The sequence below is a fragment of the Tubulanus polymorphus genome, chromosome 9 (genome assembly GCF_964204645.1).
Source record: "Tubulanus polymorphus chromosome 9, tnTubPoly1.2, whole genome shotgun sequence".
NCBI classification, from domain to species: domain Eukaryota; kingdom Metazoa; phylum Nemertea; class Palaeonemertea; order Tubulaniformes; family Tubulanidae; genus Tubulanus; species Tubulanus polymorphus.
Window position 1 is genome coordinate 15,940,732 of NC_134033.1, and position 20,956 is coordinate 15,961,687.

The 20,956-nt window shown below is 42.4% G+C and overlaps 1 protein-coding gene across 1 annotated transcript in view; it reads right to left on the reverse strand.

Moving 5' to 3' along the window:
• LOC141911416 (serine/threonine-protein kinase mig-15-like) overlaps window positions 1-20,956 on the reverse strand; it is a 34,344-nt gene that overhangs the window by 8,345 nt on the left and 5,043 nt on the right. Inside the window, exons 3-22 of the mRNA XM_074802429.1 lie at window positions 17,682-17,738; window positions 13,085-13,210; window positions 12,390-12,438; window positions 11,784-11,845; window positions 11,315-11,405; window positions 10,759-10,889; window positions 10,550-10,604; window positions 10,108-10,186; window positions 9,137-9,306; window positions 8,735-8,813; window positions 8,423-8,643; window positions 7,577-7,729; window positions 6,870-6,964; window positions 6,013-6,326; window positions 5,354-5,527; window positions 5,219-5,277; window positions 4,398-4,501; window positions 3,005-3,110; window positions 2,383-2,516; window positions 1,066-1,101 (exon numbers count right to left, since the gene is read on the reverse strand). Coding sequence (XP_074658530.1) covers window positions 1,066-1,101; window positions 2,383-2,516; window positions 3,005-3,110; window positions 4,398-4,501; window positions 5,219-5,277; window positions 5,354-5,527; window positions 6,013-6,326; window positions 6,870-6,964; window positions 7,577-7,729; window positions 8,423-8,643; window positions 8,735-8,813; window positions 9,137-9,306; window positions 10,108-10,186; window positions 10,550-10,604; window positions 10,759-10,889; window positions 11,315-11,405; window positions 11,784-11,845; window positions 12,390-12,438; window positions 13,085-13,210; window positions 17,682-17,738 — 2,295 coding nt within the window. The remainder of the gene's footprint in view (window positions 1-1,065; window positions 1,102-2,382; window positions 2,517-3,004; window positions 3,111-4,397; window positions 4,502-5,218; window positions 5,278-5,353; window positions 5,528-6,012; window positions 6,327-6,869; window positions 6,965-7,576; window positions 7,730-8,422; window positions 8,644-8,734; window positions 8,814-9,136; window positions 9,307-10,107; window positions 10,187-10,549; window positions 10,605-10,758; window positions 10,890-11,314; window positions 11,406-11,783; window positions 11,846-12,389; window positions 12,439-13,084; window positions 13,211-17,681; window positions 17,739-20,956) is intronic.

Genomic DNA, 20,956 nt, shown 5'->3' on the forward strand with positions numbered 1-20,956 from the left:
GGAACTGGCTCCTGGATTTAATTCCACATTCACAGTTAAGATTTGACGCTAGAATTATAATCATTCTCGCCCTAGAGTCAAACGAAGAACTCATTCTAACAACTGTGAAACTGAATCCTGAAGCTATTTTCGAACGAAATTTTCCAAAATGATTAAAATTAAGCAGAATTTGCGTTTATTTTACGCGTTCAAAAGCTGCAATGAAAATAGAACGGACAAAAAAACAACCAATAGGAGCGCGGCATCAATTCAGCCTCAACCTAACCACCTCCACTCCTCCCCCGGGCGGCTGTACACATCACTATTGATAACATGCAGGTGTTTATTAAGTATATCTGCTACCAGGTGGAGCTGTTTGAAATACAAAGACGGATATCTAGTGTTCTATCAATGGTATATCTCAAGGAACAAATTTTTTAATTACGAATTCCCCAGAATATTGTCTGTTGTGATAACTGAAGGATATTGGATTCAATTTTATGATTTCAAAATATAATATGCGTTCTACTTATATCTATAGGACGAATGGTCGGGTTGGTGAGAGGAGGATATCGATGGAAGGGTGGACATATTCTAGGAGACTGGATCTCGCTTACACAGCTCCTCATGCACAGGTGTTCAGCGCGTAGCTCAGGACCCAGTTCCACAGTACTGAGTTAGAGTTAACTCTGAGTCAAAGTTAGTTCATTTTCAATGAGTTAACTCGGAACTGTGGAACTGGACGCAGGAGCTGCAGTTGCTCAAATGATGGTTAGAGTTAACCAGTGGATATTCGACATAGCGGTAAAGTTCAGTTTATCCGCCAAATAATCTTTAACCAATCTTTAAGCAACCGGCCCCCGATACCGGTTCAAACAATGTGACCCTAGACCCGGTTTCATAGACTGATATTACGTATCTAAAATCTGGGGAACTGTTAGAAATTTTAGAATGTTTTTCCGCATGCACACCGCGGAATTTTGGATGAAATAAAGTTTCGAACAGTTAAGTATTCGGTCACGTATTCCCGTCTATTTGAAACCGGCTCCCCGATGCCCTCTGCTGGGGTTTAAGCGAACTACTGACCTGAAAGTTAAGCTGCTGATGAACATAGTTACTAATCTGAAAGGATAAATATCACCATAGCAACAAAGGGTGACCGCAGCAACGTAACATGACGAGAAACAGAAATATGAAAAGGATAGCGCGGTGAGGCGCGGTGAACAGAGTGTACAGTTAAAATTACACGCAAATATAGCAACCTTACACAAAAAAATGGCAGCCTCCATTATATCGCCCTATGACATCATCAGATCCCTACAGATCAGTCGTTCCTGGATATAAGGAGTTATCAAGGAGAAAATTTCATATTCAGAAAGCGTCTGCCTCACTTTCAATCTCAATTACAGTAAACTCCTCCTAAATCTGTGCTATTTATCTCAGTGATTTAATTGAAGTTTATTTAGACACAAAACTGTTAATTCAGCGGTTTTGTAAGCAAATTCTTATCCTTTCTAATTCGGCAACCGCCTAATAAATCCGGTTCCTAACTGTGCTGATTTAGGCGTAGTCACTTTACAGCTTCTAAAATTTCTTATAGCCTATTTGGTGATGTCATAGGGGAATTTAACGCAGCAGCCATCTTTTGCGGGAAAGGTCTTAAAGATAAGATAGGCAAATAAAACGTTTGAAATGGTTTGTTAGATATTTATCTGTATAGGAACGAAGGTGTATGTAGTGAAGTATAGATAGAGGTGAAATCCTTGACCAATTAGTGATGGTTGAATCACCTTGAAAATAATCCAATCGAAATTTGTTGAAATCGCTTAGAAAAATATTTGAACATCTTCTGCGAAGGTCAATTTGATAATAGGACAGACACGATAGATTGAGACCATAGAAATAGCATTCAAAATGCTTCACGATACTATAATATTGATATCTCATCGAGAATGAGCGAGAATATCGTCTAACACCGCGGTAATGCAACAACGGGGAACTGCCAACACTGATGCGGCAAGCGAGGATGCACTTATGGCGAGTGAGGATCCGCGCTCAATAAGCCTTTCTCTTAAATATAATCAATTATTAACGTAATCTTAACCAATCACTAAGGAAATGAATCTGAAGTATATTTGGTTGGTCCCGCGATAATGTTCGCATTCGGAAGCCTAAAATCTCAGATCAAAGTTTGCTAATTATGAACTAATTAAGACCGAGCGCTCGTAACGCCATCTGGCGGGATTAGCTGGCGTCGCAGTTCCCCGTTTCTGTTATAGACGCGGAATTGAAACGAACTCTCAGAGCTCGTAGCGCCATCTGGCGGGATTAGCTCTCAGAGCTCGTACGGCGGTGATCTTTCAACCGACACCAATCGCAAGAATTGAAAACTCGTGAACGTACATCATCTACCTCTTCGGAACTGGTCTTGTCAAGGCGTCCTCCGCCGGGTTGTGGCGCTTGTTGACTAGATTGTTGCGGTAACAGATCGGGTAGAACGCCGCTGCTGTTACTGTGTTCACGTGAATACTGTAAACCTTTATTGAAAAAAAAAAATAACAATTTATCTATAATTTTCTTTACTATATATTGCCTCACACTTAACTAAGCTATTATAATGCATAGCTTTACCTTAACTCAGAGTAAACTAATTGAAAATGAACTTATTTTAACTCGAGAGTTACCCCTAACTCACACAGTGGAACTGGGTCCCGGACCCTCTTAACCTAATACCCTAACCCTCTGGACCCTCTACATACAGAAAATATGATTCAAAAAGCCGCCGTTTTGTATCGACGATCTAGACCGGGTTTACTAATAATAATAATAACCTTCAACGAATATTGAGAAATACGATAGAACTCCCCCTCTCCTCCCCACTCCCCTCTCTGTACAAACCCCCTCTCCTCCCCTCTCCTCTCAGTACATACCCCTCTCTCCTCCCCCTCCTCTTAGTACATACCCCCTCCCCTCTCCTCCCCTCTCAGTACATACCCCCTCTCTCCTCTCCCCTCTCAGTACATACCTCCACGATTGAGATTAGTCACGTGCAGCGGTTGATCCGATTCGTTACTCTTATTACTGCTACCGGTACTACCACTAGTTCCACTTCCCGATTCGTGACGATTCTTCTGTAAATTACAGAAACGAAACCTTAATCAACATCAATTCAACCAGTTACCAAAATGAGCTCTTATCTATTACAGTGCCGGATCCATGGACTAATTTTGAAGGTCTTTCAACCCATTGAGGGTATTTTGAAAAGGCACATTTTGTAGGTCTTGTATAAGGCCTAAAAGACTCCTGGATCCGTGCCTGTTCAGGGTGGCCACTTTCATTCGACTTGCTTTTCCCCCCGAATATTCCCCGGCATTTATGTTGTTATCCCTGACAAGATCAGCTAAGAACCCGATCGCTTAACAAAGTCAAATATGTAAAACATAGACGGAAGGGAAACTATCTGATTTTACACGCGATCAAACAATCTCAACAAATATCCATGACTTTTCCCTGATTTTTAGCTTCTTGTACAAAATTCCCTGACTATTCCCCGAATTCCCTGAATTCCAGGTAATAGTGGCCACCCTGCCACGTTCATCACTGTTGCCTACACTTATAAATACTCATCAAACAATTTGTTAGCCACTCGTTAAAAACTCAAAGGGTAAACGACAAATTAATTCAGCTAATTAAATAATTAATTACTATTTCAACAGAAACTCAAAGGTTTTTCTAAAGTTTCAATTCTAGGCAGGTTGTTACTTCATTCCATCCACCGAAACTTCTCGAAAACCATTCGCAACGAAAAAAGAAATTCCCGATCTACCGGTGTAAAATTAAACCGTCACACACCACGGGTTTGAGAGAGGAACGTGGCGGAGCGTTGTGATGTCATCAGGATCGAATCCTGCCGAGAGAGGGCACTTCAAGCGAAGCCATGCAACACATCACTCGCTGTTTCAGCTTGAAGCCTCAAACTTATATAGCGTTAACAAACTTATCATTTTCTAGGGTTTTCGATACTCTCAAAAGATTCAGATGGTAAAGTGCACGAGAAATAGGGGGAATGGGGGAAGGGGGGTCGAGTTGTTTAGGGGGGTTAGAAAGAATTACCCCAGCTTCGGCTGTATCGATATAATACAGAGACATTTGAGCGAGTTGGTGCTCGACCTGAAATATCAAAATCACACGACAATGGTTGCTTAGATACGACGATATTGATTCGACTCTAATTGTTACCATCGCTAAGATACGAGATATTCTAACACATTGTTACCGTTGCTAAGATACAATAACATTGTTTCAACTCATTGTTACTGTTGCTAAGATATGTACAATATTATCTAACACATTGTTGTAATTAAATAATGGGAAACCACACCCACTATGTACTGCATATAAAATGCGATAAAACTTACCCTTCGCACGACGAGAGTTCTATCGTCTCCCGCTTCCATATTCTCCGTGGATGGTGATGGTTTCGGTGAGGCTCTATTGTGTGCCGGTACCGGTGTTACTGGACCTACGTCGTAAGTAAGATCTATAAACAGCCTTTAAAATGCCTCTACAATTCATCAGGAGTTGAAATGAAGTGCGTCCAGTTCCACAGTAGTAACACAGTTCCACAGTGGGTCCACAGTTTTTCAAATTGAATAGTTTCGGGGGGAAACTGTTTTCGTGTAAAACTGGGGCAGATATTTTCAACTCCTGATTGATTTTAAACACTGAACACAACATCAAAGTTTTACAACATCAACTTCACAAACGAACATCTACCGATAACCCAGCTGCTTCCCAAATTTGATAATATTCTAAACATGCTTCACATTTCATGTCTCATAACGACGTTCTCAATGACTTCATCAATTAACTTTATGAAACTAAGGGGGGAGGGAGGAGGGTCCGCCATCCACCGTCAAATGTAATAGAACTTTATCTCGACTGTGGAGGTGATCCTTTGAGTCCTATTGACTGTGGAGCTGATCCCTGTGATCCTTCAGGACTCTTGAATCAACTTGCGCGTCTCTGGAGTTGACTGCTGTGGGTTCACGTGTCTGTAGAGTCAACCCCTGACAGTCTGGGGTCCAGCTTCGTGTAAAAGTTAAACTCATATTTCTGGTTTAATTGCTTCACGTTTTCAATGAGGACAACAATTCAAACCCAATCGTTTTAAGGTAAAACTTTTTTATAATGAAACTGAACCCGGAAACTGAATTGTGTAACATCTAATAATACTCACTCTCATGTATAATCATTGATTGTAAAGTTTCTAACGTATCTCTGTTATAATCCGACGGTCTGAAACAGAAACCAAAAAATCCACGATTACACGAAGGAATTCGATACGGCCATCGCGATCGCGGGCGATACTTACAGCGGTCTGGGCGGATCAGACGCTAACAACGTGCCGTCCGGCGTCGGCTGCGTCGTCTCTTCCTCCGAGTCGTCGTCCTCGACGTCTGCCGTCGTTCCCGCTTCTCTTTCACGCTCGAGTTCACGTTCTCTTTCTCGCGCTTGTCGCTCTCTCTCCAGACGCTCACGATCCAATCTATATTAACCAAACGATGCAATAAACAATCTTCGTTACATCAGTTTCACAGAGTTTCGGAGTTAAATATAAAATCTACATCTTCCCCTCTGCCGGGCCTTCACCTCCGGAACATGAACTAAAGTCTATTCATCTTTGTCTGGGATCAATTTTTCGGGACTTTTCTCTTAATCTCACATACCTCAAATAGGTCCTAATACAAACGACCAGTGCGCTGTCTAGATAAACCTTCATTGTATTGAACGATTGCTAAAAAGTCTCCTTTAACACATTTGAACTAAATCAAGTTTAACAGCGTGTTCGATCCCAGAAAAAAAATGCATAGACTTTAGTTGGGTATCAGCAGAGGAACTGTATCCATCTCCTGTCCTCCAAAACCTCGAATCTGTCAGTTCTTGTGATCCCTTCCTGACACTGAGGACTAAGGCCTCTAAAACTCTAAGCCTCCCTCAAGCCCTGCCTCCTCTCAGCAGAATTATAAATACCTTTCTCTTTCTAATCGTTGTTTTTCTCTTTGTTCCTGTTCTAACCGCTGTCTCTCGCGTTCTCTCTCCCTCTCTCGTTCCCTCTCGCGTTCCCTCTCCCTCTCCCGTTCTCTTTGTTCTCGTTCGCGTTGTTCCCTTTCTTTCTGCTCGCGTTCCGCTTGCTGTCTTTGTTTCTCTCTTTCCCGTTCCCTCTCGCGGTGTCTCCTGCGCTCTTCTTCTCTCTCCCGTTGCTCCTGACGATTTCGTTCCTCTTTCTCCGATCGACGGTTGTCTGCTGCGAGGTCGTTTAACTGGGCGGCTAAAACATCCAACTCCTGAAAATAACGAACACAAATCAACAACTTAATTCTTACATCTAGATCCAGTGATGACTGGGCCAACTAGCCACGACCATGAATATGTTGAAAAACAAGTGATTCTAACAAGGTGCAGCCATTCCCCGGCCTTTTACAAATCCCTTGAGTTGTCCCTGATTCTTTCCATGTGATTACACAAAATTCCCCAAGTAAATCAGAGAAATTTCCATGTTCAAATGTTCACAATGTTACAATTCATTAAATTTTCATTGAATCACGTATTGGTAAAGAAACAAGTGATCGATAGCATTACGCAGATTCCCTGAGTTTTCGCAGTTTTTGGTAAAATTTGTCAAATTCCCCGAGTTTTCATTCGACTTATTTTCCGAGATTTTTCTGATTCCTTAAGTTTTCCAGGTTTTCCAGGTCAGTTGCCACCCTATCTAAAAGTGAAACTCAGGAAACTATTTCTGGTCAAAGCCAATTGGGTAGAAGCATTAAAAACAACTTTTAAAGTTTATCTCCTTTTTTCTCATTTAAACCAACCGGGACTGTACTCACCTCAGGTCTACGGTTTTGTTGAGGTATATTATGCCGATGTGGAGGTGGTTCTGGAGGTAGACCTCCTCCGGGTTGCCTCGGAGGATGCGCGTTACCTGAAATAACGATCATACAATCAAAAACCTCAGTATCTTAAATCATCTGTGAAAGTTTTTAAGCAATCACAATCAAGGTCTGAATATTTAAGGTAGGTTTTGATTGGTCTAGAATTCTCTTCTGGCACGTTCCTTTCTACCAGAATCCGCTCAACCTATTCCGGAATAGCACAATCTGTAAACCCGATAGAATCGGCCGGAAGAGAGCTTGTAATCAGGATCCTAAATGGGCATAAACTCAGTTGAAACCTGCCTTAGACTTGTCTGAGATTTGTTTGAGGTCGTCAAGAAACCCGTGCCTCCACTGTTAAACCAGTGACACATGTTTAAATGTTTCTTCTTTAAATTAAACCGACACCAAATTGATGAACGAACTCAAAGAAGCTAAGATAATGATGAATGAATGTGATATAAATAAAATACAAGCAGAGGAAAAATGATGATTTCATGCTATACGAGACCTAACCGTCTGCTATACGAGACCTAACCGTCTGTTATACCAGACCTAACAGTCTGCTATACCAGACCTAACCATCTGTTATATCAAACCTAACCATCTGCAGTTATAGGATACGACTTCATATCCAGCAGAGTACCGTAATTTGAACCTACCATTTTGTCGGGACTGGTTGATTTGTTGTTGATGCCTCTGTGGTTGTAATTGTTGATGCGGAGGTTGTTGCTGGGGGAACCGACCCCCAGGCGTCGACTGCGGCCGACCGGCTTTACTCTGATGATGGGGCGGTGGCTGAGGATAATTGTTGCCTAGCGACACGAAGAAAATAAACAGAGAATGATGATGGCGAGGATGACTATGGCGGGATTCGCGAACAAGCTGTGGCAGTGAGGACAGTGGAAACGTTATTTTTATTATTTACATGCTCGGGTTTGAAAAACTTCGATCAAATTGTAAATTCTGATTAGTTTCGAACAGTGAAATATTCTTAAACTTCCACCGACCTCGAAAAACAAAATACAAGGATAAATGAAAGAGGTTTCGATGTTATTAGGAAAATATGCAAATTATTAAACTGAGAAACAACAACAGCATCAATAACAACAATACGTTACATAACAACGAGAATCGAATCGATTTCAACATTTAGATTTCAGGAAGAAACTTAAACTGCAAGCAAAGAATTTAACACTGACTGACTGACTGATCCAATGACTGACTAGTCAATTGACTGACTGATTAATCAACTGACTGATTAATCAACTGACTGACTGGTCGACTGACTGGTCGTCTGACTGACTGATCAACTGATTGACTCGTCAAATGACTAAATGGTGAACTGACTGACTGATCAACTGTCTGACTGATCAACTGTCTGACTGATCAACTGACTAACCGGTCAACTGATTGACTGACTGATCAATTGACTGATTGTCTGACATCAGTTGATTGATTGTTCAACTGAATGATTGACTGACCAGTCGATTGACTGATCGGCTTACCGTGACGCATTTGATGATGATTCTGTCCACTGATTGGTCGAGGTTGTTGTTGGTGTTTACCGGCGGCACCAGGTGGCGGTTGTGGTCTGTAATACTGCTGCGGTACTTGTCGTAGTGGTCCTGGGGACGCGTACGGGTTCGGAGTACGACGACCTTCACCTTCCTGAATGATGGCGAAGTTTCGTTTTAAAGTCGACTCGCCGGGAATTTGAATTATTGAACTGGAAAAAAAAATTCAAGAAATCTTTCTTCCGTCATTTGAGTCAATTCTAGAGCACAGTGTGAGTACACGATGATGTAAATGATGATAACCTTGGTTCTCCTGCCTCCTCATTCTCTTCATCTTCATTATCACTTCCTTCGTATTCATAATCGGTTTCATGATCTTCAGCTGAAAAACACAGGACACAATAAAATCAATGACATCACTCCCCTCGCCCAATGACATCACTTCGCATCCCTCAATGACATCACTCCCCTCCCCCAATGATGGTACTTCCCACACCAGTGTCATTTACGTAGATTTGTGTTTACAGATTTTGAAACTAGATTTCATAAACCAATACAATAAGTCGATACACCAAATGACATCGCTTCGATCCACCAATAATATCACGTGTTACACCAATTAATGTCATTCATCTAGCATTTTATTTTCTGATTTTGGAAGTATAAATTTCATTCTCAACACTGACACCGCTACAAGCTACTTACGTTTTTTATTTTTCTTATGACGGTCTATGTGATCTTTAAGTTGTATTCGTACTTGTCGTTCGGTCGGCTGTTCTTTGATGTACGGATGTTTCAGTAGGTGTTCCGTACTCGGACGTTGCGTGTAATCCTTTATCAAACACGTATCGACGAAACTGTGAAATTTACTACTCCTGAAAATTGACGAACGAACGAACGAAATTTAACTTGTTACTTCTATAACCCTTTCACTGTCACGAGCCTGAAAGCCCGAATAGTAATAATCATTATAATAATACGCGACTGTCTTATAGCGCTTAATCCAGCAAAGCTGCTCAAAACGCTTTACATTTTTTAGGTATTATTACCCCAGCCATTTTAATACTCTAACATGTATCAGTCATCTCTCCCTGGGGAAAGTAACGCCACACGGCTAAAAAGTGCTCAGGGGCCGGTTGCACAGTCGTGGCTTAAGTCCAAAAATGGTCTTAAATCTTAAGACTGGTCTTAAGTTGTTAGATTGGCTATAGAACTAAGTTGGTCTTAGACTGGTCTTAAGTCCAAGCCGTGAATATGCAACCGGCCCCAGGAGTCATCTATCAGACCAGGTACCCATTTACTCCTGGGTGGGGAGAGGCCATGAGGATATGTGTCTTGACCGAGGACACTATGGTAAAGTATACCCTCCCCGATAACAGATTCTCAGCGTAGAAGATAATATGAATAATCCCACAGTTGGTGATATTTCAAACTTTATTGATCCGTCTGACATTCTGGAGATCTATCTAAAATCTCATCTTCAAACAAACAGTTTCTGTCCGTTATCTGATAACGTCGATGCACAGTTCATAAACTCGACAGTTTCAAGATCCCATCCTCGGAGATCATTACCGTTTATATGAAGATGAGATTAAGGTGAATCTTGAAACTGTCAAACTGTTAAATATCATCCAATGACCCGAATTGTTCACTGATAGTTCCTTTTCGAATCTTACCATTTCCTAGATTTTAATTTCGGAGGCGGATTCCTCGGTATAAGAAACAATGCGCGCATCGGATGCATATCACAGAGAGCTGTAAGAGACGAGGCGAAAATCAAATTCAACATCTTACAATCAATCTGTGGGCCTAGTTAGACAACATGGCTTATTCCATTAAAATGCACTGATGACATCGTATAAATACCACACTGATTTTAAATCAAATCACTAGGCTATTTGATGATGTCATAGGGGATTCATGGAGGCAGTCATCTTTTCTAGATGGGTCTTTGTCAAATCACTTATAGACAATTTGATGATGTCAAAGGGGGATTTATGGAGGCAGACATCCGTTCTAGAAGATAGACGATATCACAAGGAGGTAGCCATTTCTGTCTTGTAAAAGATGAACGATTTGGGAGGACAATTTTAGGATTTTTTGCTCGGCTAAACTTACGTGGTTTTCCTTCAGCCATTTCTAAAGCGGTTATACCCAAAGACCACAAATCACTCTAGAAAGAAAAATAGCTCCACGTATTTATATATTTTTTGAGAGTAATCGAGCTCTTAAAAGAGTAGTAACTACCCTTTTTAAGAGCAAAGTTTTAAGAAGACGATTTCCCCCTAACCTGCCCAGCCCCGATATAGATCACTGCTGTCTCTTACCCTGTTGTCGTAAGTAGCATCGGGATTCTCATCACATGCTATCACTTCCGGAGCCATCCAATACGGAGTGCCGATAAACGTGTTTCTACGACCGACCGTTTTATCCAACTGAGCCGAAACACCGAAATCAACTGTTATCATAAAAAACAGAGTTTATACAGCAATAACACTTGAATTCAAAATTTACATGAATTCGAAATTCCTAAGTATATCACGGGCGATTTTTTGGAATTTCCCTTGAAATGAGCAGATACTGCATCGTACTACAGGGATGTCAATATTTTAGTTGTGACTGGTTGATAAAAGTGATTTTCAAAAATGAAAATTGTTGAAGAAAGTTGTCGTCAGGAAAACAACTGACATCCTGGAACTTAGCTGCATGAAGTGTAAAACGGATTTATATAATATTTCCAGGATTAGTGGAAAATCTATCGAATACCCAAATATTTCTGAACTGGCAAATATGATTTCAAAATTCCCGAGTGTTTCCTGATTTTCCCAATACTGTGAAAACCTTGCGACGTAAATAGAACTGCAGCAGAGAAAGCGACGTTACCTAATTTAACCTCAGCGTTATCCGTCAGTAAAACATTCTGTCCTTTTATATCTCTATGAATCACTTTATTGTTGTGAAGATGAGCTAAACCCTGAAAAACAAAAACACGAATTAAGAATACCGATAAAAATTACATTTTACCTCGTGAAATTAATGTCACTGGCAGAAATAACGAACCCTACGAAGGAGATTTTCTGAGAATGGATCTGATTTTTAAGTTATTTTCGTAATTTTCTTTTCTGCTCATATCTCATGGGGGAGAGGGGAAACTGCGTGAGAATCATTGCTGCAAGCAGTGCTGTGGAAATATCAGGCTTAAGTCTTTGAAAGGGGTTTTTTTTCAAAGTTTTATTCTTATTTTTGATTAGATTCTAGGGAAACAGGGACAGATGGAGGGGAGAGGTTACTAGGGACAGATGGAGGGGAGAGAGGGTACGTTGGTACGGAGAGAGTAGGAATTCTAACTTACTCGTAATATTTCCCGACAAACATACGCGATCCATTCTTCTTTTAATGCTTGACCTTTCGTGGCTAAAAGTAGAAAAAACATTCAGTGAATTAGAGGGAGCATTGACTACAGGGCCCAGTAGCTTTAAATCTTAACACTGGTCTTAAGTTGTGAGATTGACTTTAGAACCAAAATGATCTTATACTGGTCTGAAGTTGTGAGTTTGGTTATAGAACCAAAATGAGCTTAGACTGGTATTATGTAAGTTGCAAGATTGGTTATAGAACTTAAAGGTGGTCTTAAATCCAACCGATGACTGTGCGCCTAGATGCTGATTTTTAATATATTTTGTCTAATACGACTATTTGGTTTTCATGATCATGTGAAGTTGATATTTAATATCGATCTCATGAGATGGTTTTTTTCATATCTAATCTCAAATCGCGTGATATCATAATCAAATACGACCCGATAATTACAGTACCAGTATGCGTGATAAATCAATAACCATCGACAGACGCGTGTCGACGGATACAGATATTCAACATTTCACTTCCCCTGACCCCTTCCCCCTAATGCGTACGTAATAAATGAATGACCCCTTATGAGCTATGAACACACACGTACCTTTTACTAAATCAGTGATAGAACCAGCTCCACAAAACTCCATCACCAACTGAAAAATGACGTCAAAATGCACTGATTACGACATTCCAATCGAAGAGATCCAGTTCTACAGAGTTGCGAGTTTAGATTTGACTCGATCTCAATAAGAATGAGCTCATTACATTACAACTCATCAAAGAGTTAACTCTAATTCACACAACTGTGGAACTGAATCCTGAGTTTTAAAGTTGAATCTAGCTCATAACTGTGGAACTGGGCCCGAGACTAAGGGTATTTTCGAGGTCTTTAGCTCTGGATCCAGTTCCACAGTTGACTATTGACATATTGAATTGAATTTACTCCCAAACGGTCGGAATAATACGACATCCAATCCTCAGAGAATGTGCATTATACGCGGTGAGGAACCCAAAATTTCAACGCGATTTTTCTATTTGACTCAAGGGTTTTAACTCATTGAAAATGAACTGATTTCAACACTGAGTTAACTCGAACTCATAACTGTGGAACTGGATTCAGGTCGATGTCGATACAACAGCAGCAGCAGCAGCAGCAGCAGCAGCGGCAGCGGCAGCAGCAGCAGCAGCAGCTGTAATTCAGTCATTCGTGGAGGGAATTGATACTGAATAAACACCGGTTCTACACAGGGTTCTAGACCGGGTTCTACACCGGTTCCTCCGCAGGCATCTTTCTCTTACCCACAGTTGGTCGTCTTTTCCTGCCGGCATTTTCTTTATGAAGGCGCCGTAATAAGTGGCGATATTTCTGTGGTGTGAATATTTCTTCAAAACGTTGATCTCCAGTTTGATTTCCTCTTCTTCGTCCTGTAAAAATTTTAACAACATGAAATGAATACAAAGAGATGTCACAGTGTGGTACAGTGTACCATAGTGCGCCACAGTGTACCATAGTGCGCCACAGTGTACCATAGTGCGCCACAGTGTACCATAGTGCGCCACAGTGTACCATAGTGCGCCACAGTGTACCATAGTGCACCACAGTGCACCATAGTGCGCCACAGTGTACCATAGTGCGCCACAGTGTACCATAGTGCGCCACAGTGTACCATAGTGCGCTACAGTGTACCATAGTGCGCCACAGTGCACCATAGTGCGCCACAGTGTACCATAGTGCGCCACAGTGCACCATAGTGCGCCACAGTGTACCATAGTGCGCCACAGTGTACCATAGTGCGCCACAGTGTACCATAGTGCGCTACAGTGTACCATAGTGCGCCACAGTGCACCATAGTGCGCCACAGTGCACCATAGTGCGCTACAGTGCACCATAGTGCGCCACAGTGCACCATAGTGCGCCACAGTGCACCATAGTGCGCTACAGTGTACCATAGTGCGCCACAGTGCACCATAGTGTACCATAGTGCGCCACAGTGTACCATAGTGCGCCACAGTGTACCATAGTGCGCCACAGTGTACCATAGTGCGCCACAGTGTACCATAGTGCGCCACAGTGTACCATAGTGCGCCACAGTGTACCATAGTGCGCCACAGTGTACCATAGTGCGCCACAGTGTACCATAGTGCGCCACAGTGTACCATAGTGCGCCACAGTGTACCATAGTGCGCCACAGTGCACCATAGTGCGCCACAGTGTACCATAGTGCGCCACAGTGTACCATAGTGCGCCACAGTGTACCATAGTGCACCACAGTGTACCATAGTGCGCCACAGTGTACCATAGTGTGCCACAGTGTACCATAGTGCACCACAGTGTACCATAGTGCGCCACAGTGTACCATAGTGCGCCACAGTGCACCATAGTGCGCCACAGTGTACCATAGTGCGCCAGCTGCAGGCTTTTACCGAAGGGGGGGGGGTGCCAGCTGCAGGCTTTTACCGAAGGGGGGGGTGGTGGTATAGACAACAAACCCCCTAAAAGTTGGGTCAAGATCTTGCGAAATTTGCATATAATTTCATGATATTTTAAATAATCGATTCTCGAATGATTTATTCAGGTACCCGGGCATTTCATATTCTAGACGTGTCCTTTTTTCAATAGGAAAGTGGCCATTTTTACAATGAAAAAGTTCACTTTTTCTTGAAATAGAACTGCCCCTCGAGAAAGCTCGGCACGGGCCTGAGATGTCGGATCTTATCAGATTGAATTCTACAGTTGGAAATGTGGATTTGAGGGTCTGTGCTATGGAGGTTTGTGGCGATTCAATCATGAACCCTTAAACAGCCCGGTCTAGCACAGATCCTCACATATCACACAGAAACTAGAGCTGATATAGTAATGAATCATGTTCAAATTCCTGCTAGGAGACCCTGAGCCTGGCTCCTTAGACAGACTCTCATTAAATTGTCTCTATACAAACCCCCGGCCAAACTTCTTGTTAGACCTTGTTAGACTTGTCAGCCCTTCACCCCTTCCCCTTAAACCACGACTGACCGACAGTTTTCTCTACTGACAGAATTAAGTTCTGTTTAATGTTGAGCCGAGAGATACTCAGCGTACAAACAATAACAACAACGTTCAGTCGTTCATAAATTGTTCTCTTTTCCGGAAAACTGTCGGATATAGGGAACGGTATAATATACACACAGTGTGTACAAACTACTCTAGAATTCATAGCTTAATACTAATACAGAGTGGATACCATCATAGCACTCTCCATCCTCAGTGAGGTATACCTGTACACCTCGCTCCATCCTCAGTGAGGTACACCTGTACACCTCTCTCCCTCAATATACCTGTAGACTTCTCCCTCCTCAGTGAGGTATACCTCGGTCTCTACCTCCTCAGTGAGGTACACCTGTACACCTCTCTCCCTCAATATACCTGTAGACTTCTCCATCCTCAGTGAGGTATACCTCGGTCTCTACCTCCTCAGTGAGGTACACCTGTACACCTCTCTCCCTCAATATACCTGTAGACTTCTCCATCCTCAGTGAGGTATACCTCGGTCTCTACCTCCTCAGTGAGGTACACCTGTACACCTCTCTCCCTCAATATACCTGTAGACTTCTCCATCCTCAGTGAGGTATACCTCGGTCTCTACCTCCTCAGTGAGGTACACCTGTACACCTCTCTCCCTCAATATACCTGTAGACTTCTCCCTCCTCAGTGAGGTACACCAGTCTCTCTACCTCCTCGGTGAACCTGTGCACCTCTCAGGGAGGTATACCGGTCTCTCTCCATGGTCTCTACCTGCTCAGTGAGGTATACCTGTGCACCTCTTTTCCTCCTCAGTGAGGTACACCAGTCTCTCTCTCCTGAATTAGGTTCAGTATTTCCCTCCTCAGTGAGGTTTACCGGTCTCTCAGAAAAGTTAACGAGTTCAAATATTCCAAGGGTTCCGAGTTCAAATATTCCCATCCCTTTTTTTAACAGTATGACCCTGTAGAGTCATTCACTGTAAACTATATTGACCATTGCTATCATTATTCATGTAATCAAAGAGAGAGAGAGCCATGCAGCAGCAGCAGCAGCAGCAGCACTCATCTAGAGAACTGAACTACAAGCGATGAATATCTGTCGATTGATAGAAATCTGCATGAATTCCGCCGAGGAGTCGTAAAACTCATCCTCGTGATGGACGAGGGACGACGAGGATGGCAGCAAATCAAACTGATTCCGGTCAACTCATAGAATACGATCAGATAAAAATTCGATCGGCAAACCCTCTCTCGACGACCTTCCACTAATGAGGGTCGTCTCAGCGACCTTGAACTCAACTAGTGAACTGATATTAATCTCGGCGTAGAGTTAACAAATTTATTTGCCGGAAAATTTGTTAGAAAAGTTTCGAAACTTTTCTACATATCTAATGTAGGTTTTTATTAGTTGACCTTGAACTCATTCCTGGCAACCTTGAACTTTGTCTCCTAAAAGACCTTGAGATCGCTCCGCAATCGCTTTCTCCCTGGTAAACCATCACCTTCGTTTTTTGTATAGATAATGTTGTCTCCAGATGACGACTCCGACAGGTCTGGAGTCTGCTAGACACACATTCTCAATGAACAGAAATAGAGTGCAGATGTTTGTTTTACTCAGTTCACTCCTCACACAGGTGTAGTGTACTCGCGCACGAGAGCGCACATGTAGATGATGTAACCGGTTAAACAAAAACTGCTATCGTCTTTTTAAACATCCGCACTATCTATCTCTTACATTCCGTACGGAGTCGCCCTATTGAGGCGGAGCCGCCCTACTCGGCTCGAGCACACTCGGGGGCCGATCCAGGGGGCACGCCCCTTTTTTGGCCAAGTGACCTTGGAATCTTCTCCAAAAAGAAAATCGTAGAATTTCATTCCTAATTTCAACAAAGAAAGCGCTCAGAATGTATCTAAATGAATCTAAATTTCTGGGGGAGGGCGCCATTACCATGCGCAAAGATAATAGTAAGTAACAATACATCGCACCGCGGTGTAGACGCACTATAGCCGTATATCCGTTATTCAACACACTAGGGTGGAATTTTTCAAATCATCTCCAGCACTATAGGGTATCAATAATTAGTCAGCGCTGAAAGGGTTAATGGAATCTAATGATTAATGTACAGGGTTTAATGATCTATTTCCAGCAGCATTTCGAAGGATACCGTCAATATCCGTCTCTCCGTTTAAAAACACGAACCGGAGATGTATTCGTCGTCGTCGTCGTCGGAATAAGAAGATGAAAAGAATCGCGAATAAAAGGGAGTAGGGATTATTACGTCAGATCTTTTGTTCAGGCGTTCGCGGAACAGTCTTTAGAGAGAGGTCGCGCACAATATAGGTTCAGGCCCATGATGATGTCGATACAACATTTATCGAAAGGTCAATCGTGTCGTCTTTGACCTCCGGGTTGGCTTTGACTCACCGAGAGGTCAGCGGTTTACCTCTAAGAGGTCTCTCTCTCTCTCTCTATTAGTGAATAGTATAGTAAATACCGTACTCGCACGTCTGTGAGTAAATCTGTAATTTTTGACTCATAAGAGTCTGCGCGATCATAGAACAAATATGTGTTCAGCATCAGCACCGGCAGCAGCAGCATCAGTTGTAACTGAGATACACTGGATTCTTACTGATACCAGTAAAAAATACCTGGATTAACCCTTTATCTGCCACTCCTGTATCAACCAACTCAAAGAGATATAACTCTCCAGTCAAAATATCAGATTTGAGCGGAGTCTACTGTACCATCCAACTCAGATATCATTCTCAAGTCAAAATATTTCACCCCAATTCCAGTCTGGCAATGCCATGTCCTTCACTAAAACTAACCCTCACCCCTGTTCTAGTCCAGCTGTTACTAGTCCCTGCTCCCGCTATCCGAGAGTTGGAAACTTACCTCAGTTACTGGCATCACTTTGATCGCCGCTAATTGACCGGTTTTCGTGTGTCGACCCTAGAAATATACGAAACAATATTCGCGATATTAGAAAATTGCACATCAGAGACAGAGAGGGAGAGAGAGAGTTCGGGAAGTTGAGATGAAATGTGTATCGATAGATTCACGTCAACTTCAAGTTCGAGATATCAGTAAATATGCTACAAGTAAAGTACGAATGTTTGATTGTTATTGGTACAGATAAGACACTGAACATAGCCTGTATACAGGATAGAGGATGAGAGGAGAGGTTGAGAGGGAGAGAGAGAGAGGGAGAGGGAGGGAGGGAGGAGAGGTTGAGAGAGGGAGGGAGGGAGGGAGGAGAGAGGGAGGGAGGAGAGGTTGAGAGAGGGAGGGAGGGAGGAGAGGAGAGGAGAGAGAGAGAGGAGAGAGAGGGAGAGAGAGGAGAGGAGAGAGAGGGAGAGAGAGGAGAGAGAGGGAGAGAGAGGAGAGAGAGGGAGAGAGAGGAGAGGAGAGAGAGGGTGGGAGAGGGAAAGGAGAGGTTGAGAGGGAGGGAGGGAGAAGAGGAGAGGAGAGAGAGGGAGAGGAGAGAGGAGGGAGAGGGAGAGGAGAGAGAGGGAGAGAGAGGAGAGAGAGGGAGAGAGAGGAGAGAGAGGGAGAGAGAGGAGAGGAGAGAGAGGGTGGGAGAGGGAAAGGAGAGGTTGAGAGGGAGGGAGGGAGAAGAGGAGAGGAGAGAGAGGGAGAGGAGAGAGAGGGAGAGAGAGGAGAGGGAGGGAGGGAGAGAGAGGGAGAGGAGAGAGGGAGAGAGAGGAGAGGGAGGGAGGGAGAGAGAGGGAGAGGAGAGAGAGGGAGAGAGAGGAGAGGGAGGGAGGGAGAGAGAGGGAGAGGAGAGGTTGAGAGAAGGAGAGAGATAGCTTGTGGTCTTGGGGTAGAATTTTAGTAACTGACTCATATTTAGTTGTTATGGTGAGTGTGTGTATAAGTACTCTCTGAGAGTGAGAGTGAGAGTAAGGCCTATATACTGTCGACTGAGTGCTCTAAACAAATCCACAGCTCTTTCAGGCATCAGATTCCTCCTCGCAAATACAAGGAAAAAGTCGCTATAACAACTCAAACTGCAGTCTTAGAACAGTATTTAATACTCATTCATTACCTACATGAAGGTCTCTGTATATACATATAGCTTAGTGGTTAAAATCACTTAATTACAATTCAAATATGAACGTGATCATTTAAAGGCATATTTGATCAGAAATTATGAAAATAGATCATAATTTTTCATTCTGATATTAATTCCGGAGGCAGGCAGGATATGAACGGCACATCTACATATACTATACACAGACAGACAAAGAATGATTTAATTCCTGGAATGAAACACATTGCAAACAAACCCTGGATGATATAAATTATTGAGTTCAGGTAAAATCAGTACTTCCAGGAAATATCGGCAAACCACAAAATCATACATAGACACACAGTTTAGATATAACAGATCTATTGATTTAAAACACGGCGATCGATGTATTTACGGGTTTCATCGGTTCAGACACGGCACGAGGCACCGTGTATTCAGAAAACAGTTCTCAATCGGGTTCTCCGTAAAATCACTACAATAAAATAGCGTGTATCTGGAGAGTGCTGGGACCCAGTCCTACGACTTGAGTCCACAATATAGTGTGGTTTAACATCTGATCATAAAACTCACTGATCTCAGCGCGTTTAACATCTGATCATAAAACTCACTGATCTCAGCACGATAGATCGGCCCTTAGTCATAGCTTTCAGTATGAAGCAACAAAAGCCGCAATCTCACGGAAACGATTTGGCCCGGGCCAAAGTTGCAAGGATCAGACTCGGGCCAAATTTGGCCGGTGCCTGATTAGAGATCGCGTTCACACGTAAACCACTCACTCGATACTAAACAACGCTTAAACAAAGCGAAGTTGAAGACTTCCGGAACCAGTTGCAATTCACCAATGCCATTTCACCCGTGCTAGTATTTGGCTCAGTCCTGGTCAAACGTTTTTGGTCGGGCCAAACAGCTACAGGCCCAATTGGCACCTGTGTGAATAGTTGTTCACGGCCAAATTTGGCCAGGGCCAAAAACGTGTGCGTATCGCGGTTAAAAGGGTACTCAGTTCTACGCAGTGACCCCCTCGAAGTTTTGTCAATTTTATGACCGGTACCTTATAAACCAAACATCAACGAACTACATTAATAAACGATTTAGGGTCCTGGGAGCCGCCGTGCCAACTCGGTGAAATTCGTGACAATCCGGAAAATGTCGATATTCAACACCCCTGGTGACCAAATAAACCGCGGTTAAAATTCAATTCAATAAATTCATAGATTGAATCGTATTCTATTCGACTGCAGGCGCATTTTATCTGTATTTTTAAGCGATTCTACAAACACTTAAAAAAAACGCATAAAATACTGTATATTGATACTTAGCGCAAAAACAGGACAGCGATAATAATAACTGAACAGACAGTGACAGACAGACTGACGGACAGAGTAGACAGACAGACAGACAGACTGTGAGCTATTTACGCAATATAGCCTATTAAAAAAACAACTCGGCTGAACGATCATTATCAAATGAGATATTCATAAATACCAGGCCCCAGTTTTACAAAACTAATCATTCATCAAATACAATTGAACTCGAAAATAGGAATCATAGCCACATAGGAATACTTTCCTTCAGGAATAATTAACCTAGTCCGATCAAATCTAGTCCTTTAATCGATGTGATCTCAAAACCAATTTGTTCATAAAAGCTTTTATTTAAACTCGTATTAGTTTGTTCTCTGTTTCTATGTTCTCTATTGATATATGACGTAAAGCTTCTTGAGCATATTTTATATGGATTTTAAGCTTAATATACAATCACTAGATCAGAGGCCTGGGCAGCGGCTTTACAATCACTAGATCAGGTACTTTGTGTTTTCGACATGTAACGCAGCATTTCAAACAAAACCAAAAACGTTACAAAACGTTAAGATTTTCATGAAACACGGGCCGTGGGTCGCGTTCCGTGGGTCGCGTTTCATGGGTTAGTTTTGATATTCGTCATTTTTAAATGTACATGAATACGTGGATGCGACCATGTATTCTGTAATGAAGGGCGTTCGATTTACGGAAACATTGAGTCACTTAATAGTTCGATTGTTTCAATTGTTGTTGTACTTTTAGAAAGTTTGATGTTTACAATACTAAGACGCTCGTTAATGTCATGTGTTTGTGTAGGGGGACCACGGAATGAGTCA